At 46.6% G+C, this 23,651-nt stretch overlaps 1 protein-coding gene across 1 annotated transcript; it reads left to right on the top strand.

The window, feature by feature from the left end:
• Positions 1-410: 410 nt before the first annotated feature.
• LOC310799021 (protein-arginine deiminase type-2-like) lies at positions 411-23,612 on the top strand (the record flags this gene model as incomplete). The annotated part of the gene is made up of 11 exons (XM_083661592.1): positions 411-614; positions 1,695-1,866; positions 2,770-2,839; positions 3,307-3,368; positions 4,891-5,008; positions 8,761-8,913; positions 12,759-12,949; positions 14,883-14,986; positions 19,895-20,006; positions 21,324-21,431; positions 23,457-23,612. The coding sequence occupies exons 1-11, from the start codon at positions 523-525 to the stop codon at positions 23,610-23,612; spliced, it is 1,338 nt and encodes a 445-aa protein (XP_083517718.1). The 5' UTR covers positions 411-522.
• Between the last annotated feature and the right edge of the window lie 39 nt (positions 23,613-23,651).

Genomic DNA, 23,651 nt, shown 5'->3' with positions numbered 1-23,651 from the left:
GCGTCAAGAGTGGATTTTACGAACGCACCCACAGCAAAACTAGCCTATAATTCCCAGCACGGGAATGTTAGATAAGATTACTAGTCTACATCCACCGTTAGGTTACAATAAAGTAGGCTAGAAATAGTTAGGCTTATTATTGTCTATAATAAGGATATAAACGTTATAAAACGGCTATGTATTTTTATTCGTGTATTTATTTTTGCTAGGATCTGGGAGAGGGGAGACGGAGAGAGAGAGAGAGAGAGAGAGAGAGAGAGAGGGAGGGGAGGGGGGGGGGTCAGTTCTCAGTTGTCTGGCCAATCACCATCTCGAGGCTAAGCACCTGCAGCGATCATAATCAGCTGCTTGGACGCGTTGCTTTCCGGGTAGACGGTGCTGGCTGTCGCAGCCTGGTGGTATTTAGCCTACTGACCTACAGCAGCTCTGTCTGACACACGATCTGCGGCGCGACACAGTGTAGCATAGACTGTATATTAGCATAATACTACAGTTACTGCAGTGTAGCTGGTGGCAGCAGCCATGCTTCACCCCCGGACGCTCAGATTAGAGTATGGGAAAACGACTAAAGTCATCTGCGTGGTCGGCACGGAGCTTAACGCCAACATCAGCAGGTAGGCTACTGTATCAGCAGGTAGGCTACTGTATCAGCAGGTAGGCTACTGTATCAGCAGGTAGGCTACTGTATCAGCACGTAGGCTACTGTATCAGCAGGTAGGCTACTGTAACTATCAGCAGGTAGGCTACTGTATCAGCAGGTAGGCTACTGTATCAGCAGGTAGGCTACTGTAGGATGCGTGGGATGTGCTGGATTTCGGCTTTGTTGTGGGTGACTCGCACAATTTTGGGCATTTGAGTTGGAACTGTTGTTATCCATCTGAGTACCATACCTTGTTTTTGTTGGACTTGACAAGAAAAACAATGTACATGTAGCCGGTTTATAGGCTATAATATAAGTATAAAGCCTAGTCATCAATAGTTTCTCTTGATTCATAATTGGACTTTGCAGCTTTAGATGTGACCACATTGCTGGTTGGTTTTTGTGTGTGAGCTAGTCTACTGCAAGAAGAATGGCCTTGTCAGCCCACAGCACAGGCTGGACTGGGTGGATGCCATGATTAGTATTCCGGTCCTGGTGGTGGCAGACCTCATGGTGCTTTGTCCAGAGGACAGAGAGACTCAACATTAGTCCATTGTTGCTGCTGTCCAACAGAGCAGCCTTTGTTGTCCCAAAGATGTCCAAAGATGTCACATGAGCCTGTCTCTGCCAGGATATAGAGTCAAACACAGAGTGTTTGATTAGTGGATGATTACAATAAACAAACATCCATCGTTCTAATTCATGTCCTATTTTGTCTGATTTCTATTTGAATCATAGATGCTCTGCAGTTGGCATTTGAACTAAGTCGATTTATTAAGCACTTATTATCCTAATTGGTTGTTTTCATGAAACCTATATTTAAATCAACGCTCCCTGCTCTTCTCTGTACTAGTACTGCACTTTATTCTGACTGTAACTGTAACTTTAGAGCTAACTTGCCACCTGTTGCCTGTTGAAATAGGAGCTTGCATACACTGTCAGTGCTCAACAACACTCAGCTGCTTTGAGATGCCAAATGTTTCATACCATACATCTGCTTTGTTTAAACAGGGCCCTCGCATGAGTCACAATGTGCTGTTTGTCTTGTTCTCAGGAGCGCCCCTCCCAGCTCCAACTTCTTCTCTGTGAAGTGCAGCCCCAGTGTCCAGTACCGGATCAGCCCGGCGGGCCAGGAGACCGCCCCGCTCTCTCCCAGCCCTCTCAATGGGAACTCGGTACTTCTCATCAGCATGGACCACGCCAGTCAATTTGAAAATGACAGCAAGGTAACATTAGAGTAGACATGCCCGGCCTTCGGACCTGACATCACAGTCAACTGAATTCTACTTGTTGCTAGTAGGCAACAATATGGTCCTGATACATTATGGTCTTTTCAAAAGACCACACATCAACAAAAACAACCTTCAAGCAGATACTGGACCAGTATCTGCCTTGAAGGTTTTTATTTGGATGTCATAGTTTGATCCTGAAGATGGTGCAGCTGAAAGCTCACCTGGCTGGTGCACATATGGTTCTGCCGTAAAATCCTGTCAACAAACACTAAATAATGTATCGCGATTCGTTACTCAGGTGAAGTCATGATGTGCTGATGGGTCTTTTTGTGGCTAGGATAACAGAGTGTCATTTACAAAAGCAACACATTGATTGGTCAATGTACAGATACCTGACCTTCAAACCTGATTGGTCAATGTACAGATACCTGACCTTCAAACCTGATTGGTCAATGTACAGATACCTGACATTCAAACCTGATTGGTCAATGTACAGATACCTGACCTTCAAACCGTCATCATATCAGAAGGAGAATTGTTTGGAAAAAATGGATGAGCCACAATCTGAACAGAATGATATTATTCCAAGAAAATTGCAGATTCATAAATATTTTCGACATGAACAATTCTCTTTCAAACCTAGAAACCAAAGAACTTATTGGACCTTTTGGATTTCATAGTAGATTTGACCATTTTGGTGGGATTTTCTTTTACTGGAAATGTGTTAACGACAATGACCATCAGTGCTGGATTCTATATCCCCTTTATGATCTTTCTAATCTAGTGGCGTAAAAGCTTTATTTGATGCAGAGTCTATCACCCTTCTTTTAACAAGAAGACATGTCATGTTGAATTGTGTGTAATACAGTAAGTGATTGTTGTTGTTATTGTTTGAAGCTATCTGTCCAGTACTATGGGGAGAAGACGGAGGTCTTGGGGAGAGCAATCCTGCACCTGACAGCTGTTGGTATGTTACAGTCTGATGAAACAGCATGCTTATATTTTAACATTTTTACACGCTGTTCTTTGTCCAGCATAAAATTATATCATAATTATTACTATTATTAATATTATTAGTAGTACTAGTAGTACTACTACTACTACGAGTATCAAGGGCGTGTTTAAATGCACACCAAATTGCCAACGTGATTTGTGATACTGAATGACTACTTTTAAATACATTTGTTTAAGCATCACATTCAGTTTTCAATCACCTAGATAAGCTCTTATCACAATTCTGATCAATCCAGGCATGATAGGAGGTGTAAAGCTGGATGGCTCTGTCAGCTCAGCTTCCACGATATGACCATGGATACTGACAACACAAACACATAGACTATGGGGAATACTTTGCCAATGCAAACACACTGGGTGGTGTCCAACATGTGTCTCTCATACAGAGATCTCTCTGTCCAACATGTGTCTCTCATACAGAGATCTCTCTGGATGTGGATGCTGACAGAGACGGCCGTGTGGAGAGGAACAACGCTAACAAGGTGAGCTCAAACAGGTCTAGGTAGGTAGGTAGGTAGATACTTTATTTATCCCGAAGGAAATTCATGTACCAGCAGCTCACATACAGTTAATAAAAACACACAGTAGACAACATTAGAAAAACACAGTAAAAAAAATATATAAAAAGATACTAACAGACCGTGTGCCAAGCCAAAACCTAAAGTGACCGAGTGCCTAATAGAGAACATTTAATAAATAAAAAATAAAAACAGGCAGGGCTAAAAAACAACAACAACACATGCAGCAGAGACAACAGAGCGAAGGCATACATGACCTCACTTCCCCCGCTGGGAAGAGTAAAAAAGTCGAACGGCCCTGGGGACAAATGATTTCTTAAGTCTGTCTGTAGAGCAGCTCAGTGACAGCAGCCTGCCACTGAACAAGCTCCTCTGTCCTACTATGGTGGAGTGTAGTGGGTGGCTGTCATTGTCCATGATGGACAGCAGTTTGTTGAGAGACCTTCTCTCCGCCACCTTCACCAGAGAGTCCATCTCTCCACCGATCACGGAGCCCGCTCGCCTGATCAGCTTGTCCAGCCGCATCGCATCTCTCACTTTGACATTGCCTCCCCAGCACACGACAGCATAAAAGAGGACACTAGCAACCACAGATTCCTGTCTGTTTAGACAACAGGATGTAACAGTCCACACCAGCTGAGGTTGTCTCTGTAAAAACCACCAACAGACAGATGGCCTGTTGCCTTGTTTGACTTTCGTTGTTGCCATTTACCGGTAGTTTACACTGTTTCATTTCGACCCCCCTCCCCTTTTTGGCCAGTGCAAGCGGGCCCTAGATCTGGCTTTGTCCAGTCCAATTTGAGTGCCGATTTGAGTGCCGATGCTCGTGAACGCTTTATCGCGCTGGCCGATATGCTAGGTTCTGACCTAGCCTTGTTTTTCTCCTTCAGAGGTGAACTGAAATGTGTCTCTGTTCCTTCTGTGTTTCAACAGTTTTATATGTGCAAATAAACAAACTCTGCCTTCTAAACTCCAAGCTGGTTGACCAAAAAAAAAAAAAAACATTTTGATCTTCCGGTGACTTGCCAGTCTTATCAGATTCACACACACACACACACACACACACACACACACACACACACACACACACACACACACACACACACACACACACACACACACACACACACACACACACACACACACACACACACACGTGTTGATACAAGCCTTTTTCTTTTTTCTTTTCTTTTTGTTATTGTGCTATTACAGATACAGGCTTCATGAACAACATTCAGAGAGCCTAGCATTGATCTGCTGTTACTCATAAATATAATGTGAGACTGATTAAGTATGATGAATAGAAGTCCTTGAGTTTTAGGGTCTGGTGCTGAGGAGGTGTTTGTTCAGTCTCTTCTTGAAGGCATCAACACTGCTTGATGTAATGTCTCCAACAACCGCCGGGGAAAAGGCTGTTCCATGTTGCTATGTCAGAGTGGAGAAAGCTCTTCTTATTGGTGGATCTGGCTTGCTCAACCCTCCTTAGGGATCCTGGACATGGGGTCCCAGTGGGCATGGAGCCATCCTGTTGGTCAACTGTGACTCAGAGCGCACCTACTGGAAGAAACCGGACAGCGAGCAGGACACCATCTCCAGGGTCTCAGGTAAAACAATAGTCTCTTGGTCTCCTCGCTCTCTTCTTATCTCTCTCTCCCTCTTCCATGAGTTTGCTCCTGGATGTTGTCCACCAAGACGCAGCCTGTATTTGCCTGGGCAAAGTCAGCAGATCCAAGCAGTGATATGGGGAAACTGGTTTGATAACAGTGGTGTGTGTGAGTGATGTGGTGGCTGGGTTGAATAAGTAGACTCCTCCCCTTTCTTCCCAGGAGAGAAACTACTTAGAGCTGAAATGAGATCGCAACATGTGCACGAGGTCTCCATGTGTGAAATACAATCTAATCATATAGGCCACACAGTCACTATTCATACTGCAGTCTTGTGTTTGTGTTTTCCATGTACTGTATGTGTGGCCAGCAGGTGGCGCTGTGCAGTGAGCAAAACCTCGCTCCTACTACACATCATACTACACATCATACTACACACACAGGAAAAAGGGACTCGCAGAGTAGGAAGTGACTCAGGTAGAGCTGAAGCATGTAAGAGCACTCAGAGAGCATCTCTCAGGTGCATCAAATGTTGGGGGATACCTGAGTAACTAAGAAGTTGCATATTTTGTTTCTAAAATTCATGTCCTATCATCTCATCTCTACAACACTGTTGATTGTCTGGCATGTTATGTACTGTACTTCTCAGGCCTCTTGACACAGGTCTGGCTGGGAGTTTAGTAAAGTGTCTCCAGATGTCCTGTATACAATACATGTTGTTATCCAGTCCTCCCTCCAAGGCCCCGACCCCGCAACAGTATACTCTTATAACAAAAACAAACAACTTTTTTTTAGGCCCTGGGCAGACCGGGAGAGGCTCAGCAACTTTCTCTATTTAACTTCGATCTGTTTCTAGTTGTGACCATAGACATAAATAATATGGACGTATCTATCCCATTAAACTTCGTTTTCCTGGAGGCGTTCAAACGGTGGGTGTCACCATCTTGATTTTCCGTCAGCAGAGTGGGAGGGAATGGGTTGAGTCCTTCCGCACCTCACCTGAGATGAGAGTTTCCCAGAGCCACAGCTCCGCCTGCTATTGGTCTGTGATCGGCAAGCTGCGTGATCACTGGACAGGCGATCTGTCAATCAACCCCTTTTCTATCATCTATTTTACTCCAAACGGGCGAGTTATAGACAAACGGACCCACCTACATTTGTTATGAAAAGGTGAAATTAGCTCTATAGACCAAACCAGTCTTTCGCCCCTAACTGGAAAGATGTTTAATCATGTTACAAAGTCGGGCATTTTAACATGGGGGGAATGCCGACTGCCCCCGACGCCTAGTGGCCATTCGAGGAACTGCAGATTTTCAATTAATTTCCGCATCCTCAGAGGGAAGGGGGTGGGCTTGCCCACTGCTTGTGACTTAAGCGGGTGGTTTGTTTGTGTATTAAAAAAGGCTCCATGTTCTTAAGTTAACGTTAGCTAGTGATCTAGCTGCTCAGCTAGCTTGTGTCTGTCACTGAGGCAAATAACACTAGTAGGAGGAGGCGGGGCTTGTGGAGGTACGGATGCCTAGCTGGCCATTTTCAAGTCACGCTTTGCAATAGTAACGTTTGAGCATTTAAAAGCCTCCGTCATCTCAATTCCTAGGGCAAATTTAGATTTTCTTTGCAGGCATTTTGCGCCGAGTCCCTGTTAATTTCCAACCCTGCTCTCCGTGGTCCACGCTGCTTGGGTTTGAATCCTATATAGCTTCTCTGAGCCAAACCAGCCAATCAGGTCAGGTCTCTGTAACAACATAATTAAGATCAGGTGCCCCTTTCCCCCATTCTACACCAATGTTAGTCAATTTACCAATAATTATGCATAACAGAATGATCCAATATTGAATGCAATAGAGAATATAACAATCAAATAATCAAACCTTATTCCATTATTAGGCTATTTACATAAAAGCTTTGTTTACTTGTCCTGCACTGAACAAAGGGAAATATCAAAGATCATAATCAAAGGCCTGGCTGCCTACTCATGCCTCACATAAGCAGCCAGTCATGCAGTCCTGTGCTTCCCCTCCAACACAGACTCCAACACACACTGTTCACAAACAAAGAAACAAAGAAACAATGATTTGTAAATCATATTTGAATCCAGATTCATGTATAAAAACAAAAACACTATTATGCATAACCGAGTTGAATCAGCACGGATTCCTCGTGAGTCCCGAGGTAGCGAGTGGATTGGTTAAACTCACTCCCCAGGTATAAAGGCATGTTGACCAGCTCCGCCAAGGGAGCTAGCTCTCTTGGTGTTGCGGTTAACATGCTGGACTCCCAAGCCGAGGGTCGGCAGTTCGAATCCACCCTTGGACAAGCCCTTAACATGGGTTGCTGCAAGTACCACCTACACACGCCGTTACATTGGTGCCGTGACCCGGATGTCCAGTGGGTGTGGAGTGAGTTTAAGGGGGTGAGCTTGGCGGAGCTGACTGTCAACTCAGTTACACATACGTAAGAGTGAATGCTCACTTTACTTTCAGAAGGAGGTTTTCAAAATTATTTTGTGAATGCTCCATTACAGTTAAAAGTCCAATCTAAATCCCGTCTCGTGACATATCTCTGTCAAACAGGATACAGACACATCTCTCTGTCAAACAGGATACAGACACATAGTCCTTTGCATTTACATTAAATTAAGATATCCCCCCTTTTTTATTTTCCTCCTTTTTGCATGGTTATTTGCAGAGAGATATTAACATTGATGGGCTAGCAATGTGTTAACCCATGTGGCCATGTTCTTCTAGTCCTGAAGGTTGATTGGCAGGTGAATGTCATGATATTATTGGTTGAAATTGGTTAGTACATGCTTACGTAAGCACATTGCATATTTTATTTTACAGGAAGAAAATGCGTGATTTTTTATATGAGAATACGAAGAAATTATTTGGGGGGTACTTTTTTGGCATATATTTAAGCAATATCACACGAGAGGGAGTGCGGTTGTTGGCTAATATTGGCACTGCTCTGATTCGGTCGTAGGCACGAGGCCGTAGGCCGAGTGCCGAAGATAATCACAGCATTCATAGTTTAAGTCAAAAGTTATGTTAGGAAAAAAATCCATCTTTGCGCTCTCGGTTACGCTTTGAATGACGTTCAATGTAACGTGGCTGGTGTTTGTTTTGTTGATTAGAGCAGCTGTGAAGCTTGTTGATTAGAGCAGCTGTGAAGCGGAGTGATATAGCCTACCCTACACACAGTGAAGCGCCAGTGAATTATCGTGAAATATAGGCACTCGTAAGATCCCTCTTGTCCAATCAAATTGCTTGGCCGGAACTACCTGTTGTATAATGTTAAATAGGTGCACAATATGACCGGGGATATAATCCGGTATATAAGTTAAAAAGTCACTTTTCATTTCAGCTCAACTTTAAGGTTGATTTTAAGGACTTTAAAGTTCACACCATACACCGAAGCAACGCTCAACCTACGCTCAACCCAGAAGTTTCATTTCGGGCGTCCTTGTTAACAGGCGAAGCCGTTCACACCAGCCGTGCGCGCGCGCCTTGCTCAAGCCACACTCAAGCGATCGTTCAGGATTCAGTCCTATTTTCCAAGCATGAAGCGTGAAGCTACCAGGCATGAAGTCAATGGAAGTTGTGGGCGGGGTCAAGGCGGGGTCGTGAGCTCAGCTTCAGCGTGGCTTTAAAGCGTGGCTTTGGTCTAAGACCAAAATAGAAAGCTGATGTATGGAGATACTAATGGAATGACTGGCTCTCCCAATAGTAACATGAGTATTTGTGGGTTTCCAGATCTGAAGGACATGTCTCTCATGGTGCTGCGGACCAGAGGCCCAGCCAAGCTGCCAGAGGGATACAAGCTGGCCATGCACATCTCCCAGGGCCACGCAGAGAGCCTTCGCATCTTCAGGACCAAGAGCCCTGAACTCACAAAGCATCCCCTGAGTGAGTAAACACTCTCTCTGCATTAGGACAGTCCCTACAAAGCATCCCCTGAGTGAGTAAACACTCTCTCTGCATTAGGACAGTCCCTACAAAGCATCCCCTGAGTGAGTAAACACTCTCTCTGCATTAGGACAGTCCCCACAAAGCATCCCCTGAGTGAGTAAACACTCTCTCTACATTAGGACAGTCCCCACAAAGCATCCCCTGAGTGAGTAAACACCCTCTCTGCATTAGGACAGTCCCCACAAAGCATCCCCTGAGTGAGTAAACACCCTCTCTGCATTAGGACAGTCCCTACAAAGCATCCCCTGAGTGAGTAAACACTCTCTCTGCATTAGGACAGTCCCCACAAAGCATCCCCTGAGTGAGTAAACACTCTCTCTGCATCAGAACAGTCCCTACAAAGCATCCCCTGAGTGAGTAAACACTCTCTCTGCATTAGGACAGTCCCTACAAAGCATCCCCTGAGTGAGTAAACACTCTCTCTGCATTAGGACAGTCCCTACAAAGCATCCCCTGAGTGAGTAAACACTCTCTCTGCATTAGGACAGTCCCTACAAAGCATCCCCTGAGTGAGTAAACACTCTCTCTGCATTAGGACAGTCCCTACAAAGCATCCCCTGAGTGAGTAAACACTCTCTCTGCATTAGGACAGTCCCTACAAAGCATCCCCTGAGTGAGTAAACACTCTCTCTGCATTAGGACAGTCCCTACAAAGCATCCCCTGAGTGAGTAAACACTCTCTCTGCATCAGAACAGTCCCTACAAAGCATCCCCTGAGTGAGTAAACACCCTCTCTGCATTAGGACAGTCCCTACAAAGCATCCCCTGAGTGAGTAAACACTCTCTCTGCATTAGGACAGTCCCTACAAAGCATCCCCTGAGTGAGTAAACACTCTCTCTGCATTAGGACAGTCCCTACAAAGCATCCCCTGAGTGAGTAAACACTCTCTCTGCATTAGGACAGTCCCTACAAAGCATCCCCTGAGTGAGTAAACACTCTCTCTGCATTAGGACAGTCCCCACAAAGCATCCCCTGAGTGAGTAAACACTCTCTCTGCATTAGGACAGTCCCTACAAAGCATCCCCTGAGTGAGTAAACACCCTCTCTGCATTAGGACAGTCCCTACAAAGCATCCCCTGAGTGAGTAAACACTCTCTCTGCATTAGGACAGTCCCTACAAAGCATCCCCTGAGTGAGTAAACACTCTCTCTGCATCAGAACAGACCCTACAAAGCATCCCCTGAGTGAGTAAACACTCTCTCTGCATCAGAACAGTCCCTACAAAGCATCCCCTGAGTGAGTAAACACTCTCTCTGCATCAGAACAGTCCCTACAAAGCATCCCCTGAGTGAGTAAACACCCTCTCTGCATCAGGACAGTCCCTACAAAGCATCCCCTGAGTGAGTAAACACTCTCTCTGCATTAGGACAGTCCCTACAAAGCATCCCCTGAGTGAGTAAACACTCTCTCTGCATTAGGACAGTCCCTACAAAGCATCCCCTGAGTGAGTAAACACTCTCTCTACATTAGGACAGTCCCTACAAAGCATCCCCTGAGTGAGTAAACACTCTCTCTGCATTAGGACAGTCCCTACAAAGCATCCCCTGAGTGAGTAAACACTCTCTCTGCATTAGGACAGTCCCTACAAAGCATCCCCTGAGTGAGTAAACACTCTCTCTGCATTAGGACAGCCCTACAAAGCATCCCCTGAGTGAGTAAACACTCTCTCTGCATTAGGACAGTCCCTACAAAGCATCCCCTGAGTGAGTAAACACTCTCTCTGCATTAGGACAGCCCTACAAAGCATCCCCTGAGTGAGTAAACACTCTCTCTGCATTAGGACAGCCCTACAAAGCATCCCCTGAGTGAGTAAACACTCTCTCTGCATTAGGACAGCCCTACAAAGCATCCCCTGAGTGAGTAAACACTCTCTCTGCATTAGGACAGTCCCTACAAAGCATCCCCTGAGTGAGTAAACACTCTCTCTGCATTAGGACAGTCCCTACAAAGCATCCCCTGAGTGAGTAAACACTCTCTCTGCATTAGGACAGCCCCTACAAAGCATCCCCTGAGTGAGTAAACACTCTCTCTGCATTAGGACAGTCCCTACAAAGCATCCCCTGAGTGAGTAAACACTCTCTCTGCATTAGGACAGTCCCTACAAAGCATCCCCTGAGTGAGTAAACACTCTCTCTACATTAGGACAGTCCCTACAAAGCATCCCCTGACTGAGTAAACACTCTCTCTGCATTAGGACAGTCCCTACAAAGCATCCCCCCTGAGTGAGTAAACACTCTCTCTGCATTAGGACAGTCCCTACAAAGCATCCCCTGAGTGAGTAAACACTCTCTCTGCATTAGGACAGTCCCTACAAAGCATCCCCTGAGTGAGTAAACACTCTCTCTGCATTAGGACAGTCCCTACAAAGCATCCCCTGAGTGAGTAAACACTCTCTCTGCATTAGGACAGTCCCTACAAAGCATCCCCTGAGTGAGTAAACACTCTCTCTGCATTAGGACAGTCCCTACAAAGCATCCCCTGAGTGAGTAAACACTCTCTCTGCATTAGGACAGCCCCTACAAAGCATCCCCTGAGTGAGTAAACACTCTCTCTACATTAGGACAGTCCCTACAAAGCATCCCCTGAGTGAGTAAACACTCTCTCTGCATTAGGACAGTCCCTACAAAGCATCCCCTGAGTGAGTAAACACTCTCTCTGCATTAGGACAGTCCCTACAAAGCATCCCCTGAGTGAGTAAACACTCTCTCTGCATTAGGACAGCCCTACAAAGCATCCCCTGAGTGAGTAAACACTCTCTCTGCATTAGGACAGCCCTACAAAGCATCCCCTGAGTGAGTAAACACTCTCTCTGCATTAGGACAGCCCTACAAAGCATCCCCTGAGTGAGTAAACACTCTCTCTGCATTAGGACAGTCCCTACAAAGCATCCCCTGAGTGAGTAAACACTCTCTCTGCATTAGGACAGCCCTACAAAGCATCCCCTGAGTGAGTAAACACTCTCTCTGCATTAGGACAGTCCCTACAAAGCATCCCCTGAGTGAGTAAACACTCTCTCTGCATTAGGACAGTCCCTACAAAGCATCCCCTGAGTGAGTAAACACTCTCTCTGCATTAGGACAGTCCCTACAAAGCATCCCCTGAGTGAGTAAACACTCTCTCTGCATTAGGACAGTCCCTAAAACCCATCATGTAATATGCCTGTAATTCTGCTTTTATGTTAGCTAAGGTCTTAAGCTGCTTTATAGCCATCTGCAACTGGTTCATATGAATTTTAATATATTGTGAAAAGTTACACTGTTATGTATGACATCTTTTTCTGGACATATTTCAAAATCAGTGCATTTACTCTATACTAGGGATGGGACGATATGCTTATCTCGCAATATGATTCGCTACCCGCTGTGGGGTCCATGTTTCATTTATACAACTTTTCTTTTATTACATAAGATGCAATACATGAAAGTTCTTGACTGACAACTATAAGTCTGTCTGTGCGAAATTATGTTTATTATTTCTGAGACACAAATCGTTCTAACAATGACACCGACTTGGTAGAATGTAAAGATTTAAAAAATGTCATTACAAAGAGCAAAGAATATTTGGATGGAGAGTTTGTGAAATTGTGATGAGCAAGCTGTCTCATTTGTGGTGACTACAGCAGAATAGAATCAAGCTAATATTGCGATTGGTGTTTCTGCTCACATTTTTGTATTGTGATATATTGAATCCCAACATATCCTCCCATCCCTAATTTATTTATTATTATTTATTTATTTATTTTTGACCCTTGTTTATATCAAAAGTTGTCTTCCTTCTGCAGCCAAGCTGCTCTATAATGCGTTTGTGAAGGACTTCCCTCTGGTGCTGAGCAGCGAGGTGCTGTCCCAGGAGGTGCCGTACCTAGGGGGCGCTGCAGAGATGAACTTCTATGTGGAGGGTCTCAGGTTCCCCGACAAAGACTTTGATGGGCTCGTCAGCATCAACCTCAGTCTGTTAGAGCCCGTCTCTCCGGTAAGACCTGCAGCAACCTCAGTCTGTTAGAGCCCGTCTCTCCGGTAAGACCTGCAGCAACCTCCGTCTGTTAGAGCCCGTCTCTCCGGTAAGACCTCCAGCAACCTCAGTCTGTTAGAGCCCGTCTCTCCGGTAAGACCTGCAGCAACCTCAGTCTGTTAGAGCCCGTCTCTCTGGTAAGACCTGCAGCAACCTCAGTCTGTTAGAGCCCGTCTCTCCGGTAAGACCTGCAGCAACCTCAGTCTGTTAGAGCCTGTCTCTCCAGTAAGACCTGCAGCAACCTCAGTCTGTTAGAGCCCGTCTCTCCGGTAAGACCTGCAGCAACCTCAGTCTGTTAGAGCCCGTCTCTCCGGTAAGACCTGCAGCAACCTCAGTCTGTTAGAGCCCGTCTCTCCGGTAAGACCTGCAGCAACCTCAGTCTGTTAGAGCCCGTCTCTCCGGTAAGACCTGCAGCAACCTCAGTCTGTTAGAGCCCGTCTCTCCGGTAAGACCTGCAGCAACCTCAGTCTGTTAGAGCCCGTCTCTCTGGTAAGACCTGCAGCAACCTCAGTCTGTTAGAGCCCGTCTCTCCGGTAAGACCTGCAGCAACCTCAGTCTGTTAGAGCCCGTCTCTCCGGTAAGACCTGCAGCAACCTCAGTCTGTTAGAGCCCGTCTCTCCGGTAAGACCTGCAGCAACCTCAGTCTGTTAGAGCCCGTCTCTCCGGTAAGACCTGCAGCAACCTCAGTCTGTTAGAGCCCGTCTCTCCGGTAAGACCTGCAGCAACCTCAGTCTGTTAGAGCCCGTCTCTCCGGTAAGACCTACAGCAACCTCAGTCTGTTAGAGCCCGTCTCTCCGGTAAGACCTGCAGCAACCTCAGTCTGTTAGAGCCCGTCTCTCCGGTAAGACCTGCAGCAACCTCAGTCTGTTAGAGCCCGTCTCTCTGGTAAGACCTGCAGCAACCTCAGTCTGTTAGAGCCCGTCTCTCCGGTAAGACCTGCAGCAACCTCAGTCTGTTAGAGCCTGTCTCTCTGGTAAGACCTGCAGCAACCTCAGTCTGTTAGAGCCCGTCTCTCTGGTAAGACCTGCAGCAACCTCAGTCTGTTAGAGTCCGTCTCTCCGGTAAGACCTGCAGCAACCTCAGTCTGTTAGAGCCCGTCTCTCCGGTAAGACCTGCAGCAACCTCAGTCTGTTAGAGCCCGTCTCTCCGGTAAGACCTGCAGCAACCTCAGTCTGTTAGAGCCCGTCTCTCCGGTAAGACCTGCAGCATGGGCTCCACACTTTTTACATGGCTTCGTTTTTATCTTTTTGACTTTTTTTCTGTAGTTTTCATGTTACGCACTTCCTGCTTTGCATACATTTTTGTTGGTTAGTAAATGTAGTAATAGTAGTAGTATTAGTAGTAGTAGTGCTAGTATCAGTATAGTTTTAGATTACATTTTAGTATTCTGGTTACTTTTTCATTACATTCAGATTACATTTCTATAATCCGAATAATTATAGATTACATTTAGATTACATTTTTTTTGTATTGAGATTACTATTACATTGTATTTGTATTTAGATGAGTCAGTATATTTTCTGATTGCATTTAAATATATAAAACATAATAAAACATATCTTATATTATATATCATACTGTATTCTGTATCTGTATAGTCAGATTACTCTTAGATTAGATGTAGTGTAGTTAGATTACTCTTAGATTAGATGTAGTGTAGTTAGATTACTCTTAGATTAGATGTAGTGTAGTTAGATTACTCTTAGATTAGATGTAGTGTAGTTAGATTACTCTTAGATTAGATGTAGTGTAGTTAGATTACTCTTAGATTAGATGTAGTGTAGTTAGATTACTCTTAGATTAGATGTAGTGTAGTTAGATTACTCTTAGATTAGATGTAGTGTAGTTAGATTAGTGTTCTCATCATTTGAATGAGCCTGTGTTGTTTTGACAGGGCTTCCCTGAGACGCCCATCTTCACAGACAGAGTGGTGTTCAGAGTGGCCCCATGGATCATGACCCCCAACACGCTTCAACCTGTGGAGGTGTTTATTTGCAGGTGAGAGCAGACAGGTGAGAGCAGACAGGTGAGAGCAGACAGGTGAGAGCAGACAGGTGAGAGCAGACAGGTGAGAGCAGACAGGTGAGAGCAGACAGGTGAGAGCAGACTGTTTACAGGTGAGAGCAGACAGGTGAGAGCAGACAGGTGAGAGCAGACAGGTGAGAGCAGACAGGTGAGAGCAGACAGGTGAGAGCAGACAGGTGAGAGCAGACAGGTGAGAGCAGACAGGTGAGAGCAGACAGGTGAGAGCAGACAGGTGAGAGCAGACAGGTGAGAGCAGACTGTTTACAGGTGAGAGCAGACAGGTGAGAGCAGACAGGTGAGAGCAGACAGGTGAGAGCAGACAGGTGAGAGCAGACAGGTGAGAGCACACAGGTGAGAGCAGACAGGTGAGAGCAGACAGGTGAGAGCAGACAGGTGAGAGCAGACAGGTGAGAGCAGACAGGTGAGAGCAGACAGGTGAGAGCAGACAGGTGAGAGCAGACAGGTGAGAGCAGACAGGTGAGAGCAGACAGGTGAGAGCAGACAGGTGAGAGCAGACTGTTTACAGGTGAGAGCAGACAGGTGAGAGCACACAGGTGAGAGCAGACAGGTGAGAGCACACAGGTGAGAGCAGACAGGTGAGAGCAGACAGGTGAGAGCAGACTGTTTACAGGTGAGAGCAGACAGGTGAGAGCACACAGGTGAGAGCAGACAGGTGAGAGCACACAGGTGAGAGCAGACAGGTGAGAGCAGACAGGTGAGAGCAGACAGGTGAGAGCAGACAGGTGAGAGCAGACAGGTGAGAGCACACAGGTGAGAGCAGACAGGTGAGAGCACACAGGTGAGAGCAGACAGGTGAGAGCAGACAGGTGAGAGCAGACAGGTGAGAGCAGACAGGTGAGAGCAGACTGTTTACAGGTGAGAGCAGACAGGTGAGAGCACACAGGTGAGAGCAGACAGGTGAGAGCAGACAGGTGAGAGCAGACAGGTGAGAGCAGACTGTTTACAGGTGAGAGCACACAGGTGAGAGCAGACAGGTGAGAGCAGACAGGTGAGAGCAGACAGGTGAGAGCAGACAGGTGAGAGCAGACTGTTTACAGGTGAGAGCACACAGGTGAGAGCAGACAGGTGAGAGCAGACAGGTGAGAGCAGACAGGTGAGAGCAGACAGGTGAGAGCAGACAGGTGAGAGCAGACAGGTGAGAGCAGACTGTTTACAGGTGAGAGCACACAGGTGAGAGCAGACAGGTGAGAGCAGACAGGTGAGAGCAGACAGGTGAGAGCAGACAGGTGAGAGCAGACTGTTTACAGGTGAGAGCACACAGGTGAGAGCAGACAGGTGAGAGCAGACAGGTGAGAGCAGACAGGTGAGAGCAGACAGGTGAGAGCACACAGGTGAGAGCAGACAGGTGAGAGCAGACAGGTGAGAGCACACAGGTGAGAGCAGACAGGTGAGAGCAGACAGGTGAGAGCACACAGGTGAGAGCACACAGGTGAGAGCAGACAGGTGAGAGCAGACAGGTGAGAGCAGACAGGTGAGAGCAGACAGGTGAGAGCAGACAGGTGAGAGCAGACAGGTGAGAGCAGACAGGTGAGAGCAGACAGGTGAGAGCAGACAGGTGAGAGCAGACAGGTGAGAGCAGACAGGTGAGAGCACACAGGTGAGAGCAGACAGGTGAGAGCAGACAGGTGAGAGCAGACAGGTGAGAGCAGACAGGTGAGAGCAGACAGGTGAGAGCAGACAGGTGAGAGCAGACAGGTGAGAGCACACAGGTGAGAGCAGACAGGTGAGAGCAGACAGGTGAGAGCAGACAGGTGAGAGCAGACAGGTGAGAGCAGACAGGTGAGAGCAGACAGGTGAGAGCACACAGGTGAGAGCAGACAGGTGAGAGCAGACAGGTGAGAGCACACAGGTGAGAGCACACAGGTGAGAGCAGACAGGTGAGAGCAGACAGGTGAGAGCAGACAGGTGAGAGCAGACAGGTGAGAGCAGACAGGTGAGAGCAGACAGGTGAGAGCACACAGGTGAGAGCAGACAGGTGAGAGCAGACAGGTGAGAGCACACAGGTGAGAGCACACAGGTGAGAGCAGACAGGTGAGAGCAGACAGGTGAGAGCAGACAGGTGAGAGCAGACAGGTGAGAGCAGACAGGTGAGAGCAGACAGGTGAGAGCAGACAGGTGAGAGCACACAGGTGAGAGCAGACAGGTGAGAGCACACAGGTGAGAGCAGACAGGTGAGAGCAGACAGGTGAGAGCAGACAGGTGAGAGCAGACAGGTGAGAGCAGACAGGTGAGAGCACACAGGTGAGAGCAGACAGGTGAGAGCAGACAGGTGAGAGCAGACAGGTGAGAGCAGACAGGTGAGAGCAGACAGGTGAGAGCAGACAGGTGAGAGCAGACAGGTGAGAGCACACAGGTGAGAGCAGACAGGTGAGAGCAGACAGGTGAGAGCACACAGGTGAGAGCAGACAGGTGAGAGCAGACAGGTGAGAGCAGACAGGTGAGAGCAGACAGGTGAGAGCAGACAGGTGAGAGCACACAGGTGAGAGCAGACAGGTGAGAGCACACAGGTGAGAGCAGACAGGTGAGAGCAGACAGGTGAGAGCAGACAGGTGAGAGCAGACAGGTGAGAGCACACAGGTGAGAGCAGACAGGTGAGAGCAGACAGGTGAGAGCAGACAGGTGAGAGCACACAGGTGAGAGCAGACAGGTGAGAGCAGACAGGTGAGAGCAGACAGGTGAGAGCAGACAGGTGAGAGCACACAGGTGAGAGCAGACTGTTTACAGGTGAGAGCAGACAGGTGAGAGCAGACGATGATGATGATGAATGTGTGAACAGGTGTTTATTTGCAGGTGAGAGCAGACGATGATGATGATGAATGTGTGAACAGGTGTTTATTTGCAGGTGAGAGCAGACGATGATGATGATGAATGTGTGAACAGGTGTTTATTTGCAGGTGAGAGCAGACGATGATGATGATGAATGTGTGAACAGGTGTTTATTTGCAGGTGAGAGCAGACGATGATGATGATGAATGTGTGAACAGGTGTTTATTTGCAGGTGAGAGCAGACGATGATGATGATGAATGTGTGAACAGGTGTTTATTTGCAGGTGAGAGCAGACGATGATGATGATGAATGTGTGAACAGGTGTTTATTTGCAGGTGAGAGCAGACGATGATGATGATGAATGTGTGAACAGGTGTTTATTTGCAGGTGAGAGCAGACGATGATGATGATGAATGTGTGAACAGGTGTTTATTTGCAGGTGAGAGCAGACGATGATGATGATGAATGTGTGAACAGGTGTTTGTTTGCAGGTGAGAGCAGGCTGTTTGCAGGTGAGAGCAGACTGTTTGCAGGTGAGAGCAGACAGGTGAGAGCAGACAGGTGAGAGCAGACAGGTGAGAGCAGACAGGTGAGAGCAGACAGGTGAGAGCACACAGGTGAGAGCAGACAGGTGAGAGCAGACAGGTGAGAGCAGACAGGTGAGAGCAGACTGTTTACAGGTGAGAGCAGACAGGTGAGAGCAGACAGGTGAGAGCAGACTGTTTGCAGGTGAGAGCAGACAGGTGAGAGCAGACTGTTTGCAGGTGAGAGCAGACTGTTTGCAGGTGAGAGCAGACAGGTGAGAGCACACAGGTGAGAGCAGACAGGTGAGAGCAGACAGGTGAGAGCAGACTGTTTACAGGTGAGAGCAGACAGGTGAGAGCAGACAGGTGAGAGCAGACTGTTTGCAGGTGAGAGCAGACAGGTGAGAGCAGACTGTTTGCAGGTGAGAGCAGACTGTTTGCAGGTGAGAGCAGACAGGTGAGAGCAGACAGGTGAGAGCACACAGGTGAGAGCAGACAGGTGAGAGCACACAGGTGAGAGCAGACTGTTTACAGGTGAGAGCACACAGGTGAGAGCAGACTGTTTACAGGTGAGAGCAGACTGTTTGCAGGTGAGAGCAGACAGGTGAGAGCAGACAGGTGAGAGCAGACAGGTGAGAGCAGACTGTTTACAGGTGAGAGCACACAGGTGAGAGCAGACGATGATGATGATGAATGTGTGAACAGGTGTTTATTTGCAGGTGAGAGCAGACAGGTGATGATGATGAATGTGTGAACAGGTGTTTGTTTGCAGGTGAGAGCAGGCTGTTTGCAGGTGAGAGCAGGCTGTTTGCAGGTGAGAGCAGACGATGATGATGATTTTTTGCAGGTGAGAGCAGACAGGTGAGAGATGATGATGATGATTATTTGCAGGTGAGAGCAGACAGGTGAGAGCAGAGAGTTGAGAGCAGACAGGTGAGAGCAGACAGGTGAGAGCAGAGAGTTGAGAGCAGACAGGTGAGAGCAGACAGGTGAGAGCAGACAGTTGAGAGCAGACAGGTGAGAGCAGACAGTTGAGAGCAGACAGTTGAGAGCAGACAGTTGAGAGCAGACAGTTGAGAGCAGACAGGTGAGAGCAGACAGGTGAGAGCAGACAGTTGAGAGCAGACAGGTGAGAGCAGACAGGTGAGAGCAGACAGGTGAGAGCAGACAGGTGAGAGCAGACAGGTGAGAGCAGACGATGATGATGATGATGATTGTGTGAACAGGAGTTTACAGTGCTGCCATTTTAGTAGCAGTATGCTCCTAAATATCAGCTCTTGCTATCTAAAAAAAACTAAAAATGTACATAATATGTGACTGTGGCATTTTTGACCACATTGAGAATCATGTCCCTACATTTGGTCACTGTGATCTTAAATATTAAATTCTTAATATTTAAGATCAAATGGGTATTCATTTGTTCTTGCTTTACCGTCGACAATTATGGTCATCTTGAAATGTGGATGGTGCTGATAATAAAAATGTGGAAATGCAAAAATGCAGAAGCATTTGCAGTCTGCAGTGACTTTGACATTTCAAGATTGCTGTTTCACGTGTGGTTAACGATAACGATAACGATAACTACCAGTTCCTAAAAGGAATGAGGAACCTTGTCCAGAAGAGCGGGTCCAAGCTGAAGGTTTGCCATGAGTACATGAACAGAGGAGATCGCTGGATGCAGGTAAGGAAACTCAGGCCTAGCCTGGGTAAACCCAGCCCCCAGTGACCTGCTCTCAGGCTCACCCTGCTTACAGTCACAAGTGGCTGGGAACTGAGAGAGCAGGTCACGTGGGGGCTGGGTTTACCTAGGCTAACTCAGGCCCCCCTCAGGCAGAACATGATCCCAATGGGCCCTTCTGATCAACACCAAGGCCTAATAATCACATACAGTATCAATATCAAGATGTAGTCTATATTAACAGCAAAAAGTAAATGTCATAAATAAACTTCATAATAGAAACTTGGTTACAATAAATACATAAAAACATTTATCTTATAAGTAATATCTGAAAATTCCTATTCATTTTGCACGGTAAAATAAACCAATCAGGTATCTGTGCTGGAACTTTCTGTAAATTACCGGTAATGATAAGAGATTGGAGATATGAGAAGTGTTTACATGTGTTATTTTATTGCTCGTGAGCAAAAGGCAAATAATCATCATTATTCTATGTCTATCTTCTACTGGTTTGGATTGAAATGAATGTCTAATACTTTTAAATGCTTACCTTTATGCACATAAGACCCTAAATTACATAGTTGGAACTTGGAAGGTTATTGTGTATTTGGGTTTCCAGGGGCTTTAACCTTTAACCTCATAATAAATACAATGGAAATGATAATTGCATGTAATATTGTCTCTTTGTCAAGTTTGTTTGTATAATCCTTAATAACAGTTAGAGCTTCTCAACGCTCAGTAAAAGCAAGGAAGATGGTCAAGTCAGTTTTATTTGTATAATTAATTACAGGGGTATCTAGTTAGGGCAACGTTAGATTCCCTGCCTACCAACATAAGGGTCGCCGGTTCGAGCCCCCGTGTTACCTCCGGCTTGGTTGGGTGTCCATACAGGCACAATTGGCTGTGTCTGTGGGTGGGAAGCCAGATTAAGGGTCTGTGTCCTGGTTGCTGCAGTAGTGCCCTCTCTGGTTGGTCGGGGCACCTGTTCAGCCTGGGGGAAATAGCGTGACCCTCCCACGCGCTACAGTACGTCCTGCCGGTGAAACTCCTCGCTGTCAGCTGGAAAAAAAAGTGGCTGGCGACTGCACATGTATCGGAGGAAGCATGTGAGAGTCTACTACATCTCTCTCTCCCAGATCGGGAGTTGGGGGTGGAGCAACGACCAGGACAGTAGGTGGGATTGGCCAAGTACAATTGGAGTAAAAACGGGAGGAAATCATAATAATAATAATAATGAGTGAAGTGAATGTTAAAAGACGGTGTGCTTCAGCACAACAACAGCACAAACGGTCTGAATGGTTGGACTGTTTTCAAATCCAGGATGAGCTGGAGTTTGGTTACATCGACTCTCCTCACCATCGCTTCCCTGTCGTTCTGGATTCCCCTCGAGATGGACAACTCAAGGACTTTCCATACGATGTGCTGCTGGTGAGAGACACGTGCCTTCACTCAAATCTATGGAGACTAAATATGCTTATAAGATTATTTATTTATTTATTTATTTATCTATCAGGGACAGTGTACATTCATCAACATGTCAGTTTGCACATCATGTAAATGCAGCAGAGTTAGCGAGAGAGCTAATTTTCATCTGTAGTCCCTGAGCATGATGGTACAACAGTACCAGAGTACAGTACAGCAGTACAATACAAAACAAGACCTTACAGGACATAAATACAATGCAAGTCGCATTTATAATTAAGAAGTGTGTGTGTGTGTGTGTGTGTGTGTGCGTATGCCTGAAGAGACAATTTTTCGTGATTGCAAATTTGGTTAGCTTTTTTTTTTTTTTTTACCATTATTTATACAGGGGGAGTCTCTCTATTTTTCAGGAGCGGCCTGTTCACATTCACACACACATTCATACCTGGAAGATGACCAGTACAACCACAGTCTGATCTGATCTACTGGCCACTGATCAGCTCCACTGGAGCAGTTGGGGTTAAGGGCCTTGCTCAAGGGCACCTCGGTGGTGGTAATGAGGGAGGGGCAAGCGCTGCCTTTTCACTTTCCCCACCCAGATTTATCCTGTCGGTCCCGGGGATTGAACCGTCGACCTTCCGGTCACAAGCTCGCTTCTCTAACCTTTAAGCCACCCACGCTCTCTCGTGTCAATGGGGAGACTGTTCCAGTATTGGGCGGCACTGACTGAGAACATAGTTTGCCCAAACTTGCTGCATCTAAATGGAACAGCACAGTTAAGCTGCCCTTAAGCTGCCCCTGTTGCCCTGCTGCTGTTGGAGGAGGTGCGAGCCCATACACGAGTTAAAAAATGAGGCAGGCATCTGCAAAATGACTATCCAAATGAAAAAGATTCAAAGTCGAGCTGAACCCAAAAATGACTTTTCTTTTCTTTTAGTTCAAACACCTAGGTATTCAGTGCACCTATTTAACGTACCGGTATGCCAAGAAAAAAATCACAAAAATCTCTTTAGTTTTTCACACTTTTTCACATCAAAAGTTCATTTTTCAAGATTTCATTCATAACAGTAATCTACAGTTTGCTGACGTCACCTAGTACTATCAAATTTCTACCCCATTTCAACCAATCATATCATGACGTGGCAGCTGTCAATCAAATCTTCATTTCAGGATAATTTTCTCTTCCAAATGAAGGGGAAAATGGCACCTAGTGCCTGTCATCAGGCAGAATTTCTAGCCGATAAACTAACTACTAACTTGGCCAATTATGCAAACTAAATCAAACGGTAATGTCTAAGAATGCAAAGAAATCTAACTGGCTCGTTAAAACAACAAGCATTCCAGGAATATTATTTACTGCAATAGCGATAGTGGCGCGCGCCTCAGAGAGCCTGGTTGTCAGGGGTCGCACCTCGGAGATTCCAGGCCGACGGGCTGCACTCTCCGCTCCGGCAGCTGGCTGCCTGCGGCTCGCTGAGCTCCACTCAGCCACTAAACCTCGTGTCACCAGGCTCTTCCCGAGGGGAGCGCCATGACACGACTGAATCCCACTCGATTTGGAGGCGGAACACGCCAGGATTGGCCAAAGCCCAATCCAGTCCCCAGAATTGTCAAATAAAATCATCGACAAGCTACTGTGACACGTCTCTCAACCTGTCATCTCAGACAAGTTATGTTTTCAGTCTGAAACGGACTCTGACGCATCGCGACCAACGGGTTCAGTTCGACTTTAAGCTTTTGTACTATATGGCAGTGGTGGGTGCTATTGGGCTTTTGATCAAGTGTTTTGAGTGTTTTTTTTTGTAAAGGGACTCAAGTGGTTTCAGAGTTGTTGTATTTGCTTGAGACCAGCTTGTAAAACAGTATGAAATGTGGGAGAAGGTCATGGCATGCATGAACAGGTTATTAAGTTGTTAAGTAGGGGCCAATGTGTCGGATTGGAAACGTGCTGACAGCAGCACTTTTGTGTGAAGGGCGCGTGGGGGCACGGTTGTCTCTCTCGACTTAACCAATCACACTCCACCTCCTCAGGGCCCGGACTTTGGCTACGTGACGAGAGTAGCCAACAACGAGGAGGTGAGCAGCTTGGACTCGTTTGGGAATCTGGAGGTTAGTCCTCCTGTCAGTGTGAACGGCAAGAACTACCCCCTGGGCAGGATCATCATCGGAGTGGCCTTCCCTACGTAAGTGTGTGACAGTGAACGACATATAAAAGCCACATTGGAA

The sequence above is a fragment of the Poromitra crassiceps genome, assembly GCF_964638095.1.
Source record: "Poromitra crassiceps genome assembly, chromosome: 27".
In the NCBI taxonomy this organism is placed as follows: Eukaryota; Metazoa; Chordata; class Actinopteri; order Beryciformes; family Melamphaidae; genus Poromitra; species Poromitra crassiceps.
This window is presented reverse-complemented; position numbering and strand designations above follow the sequence as displayed.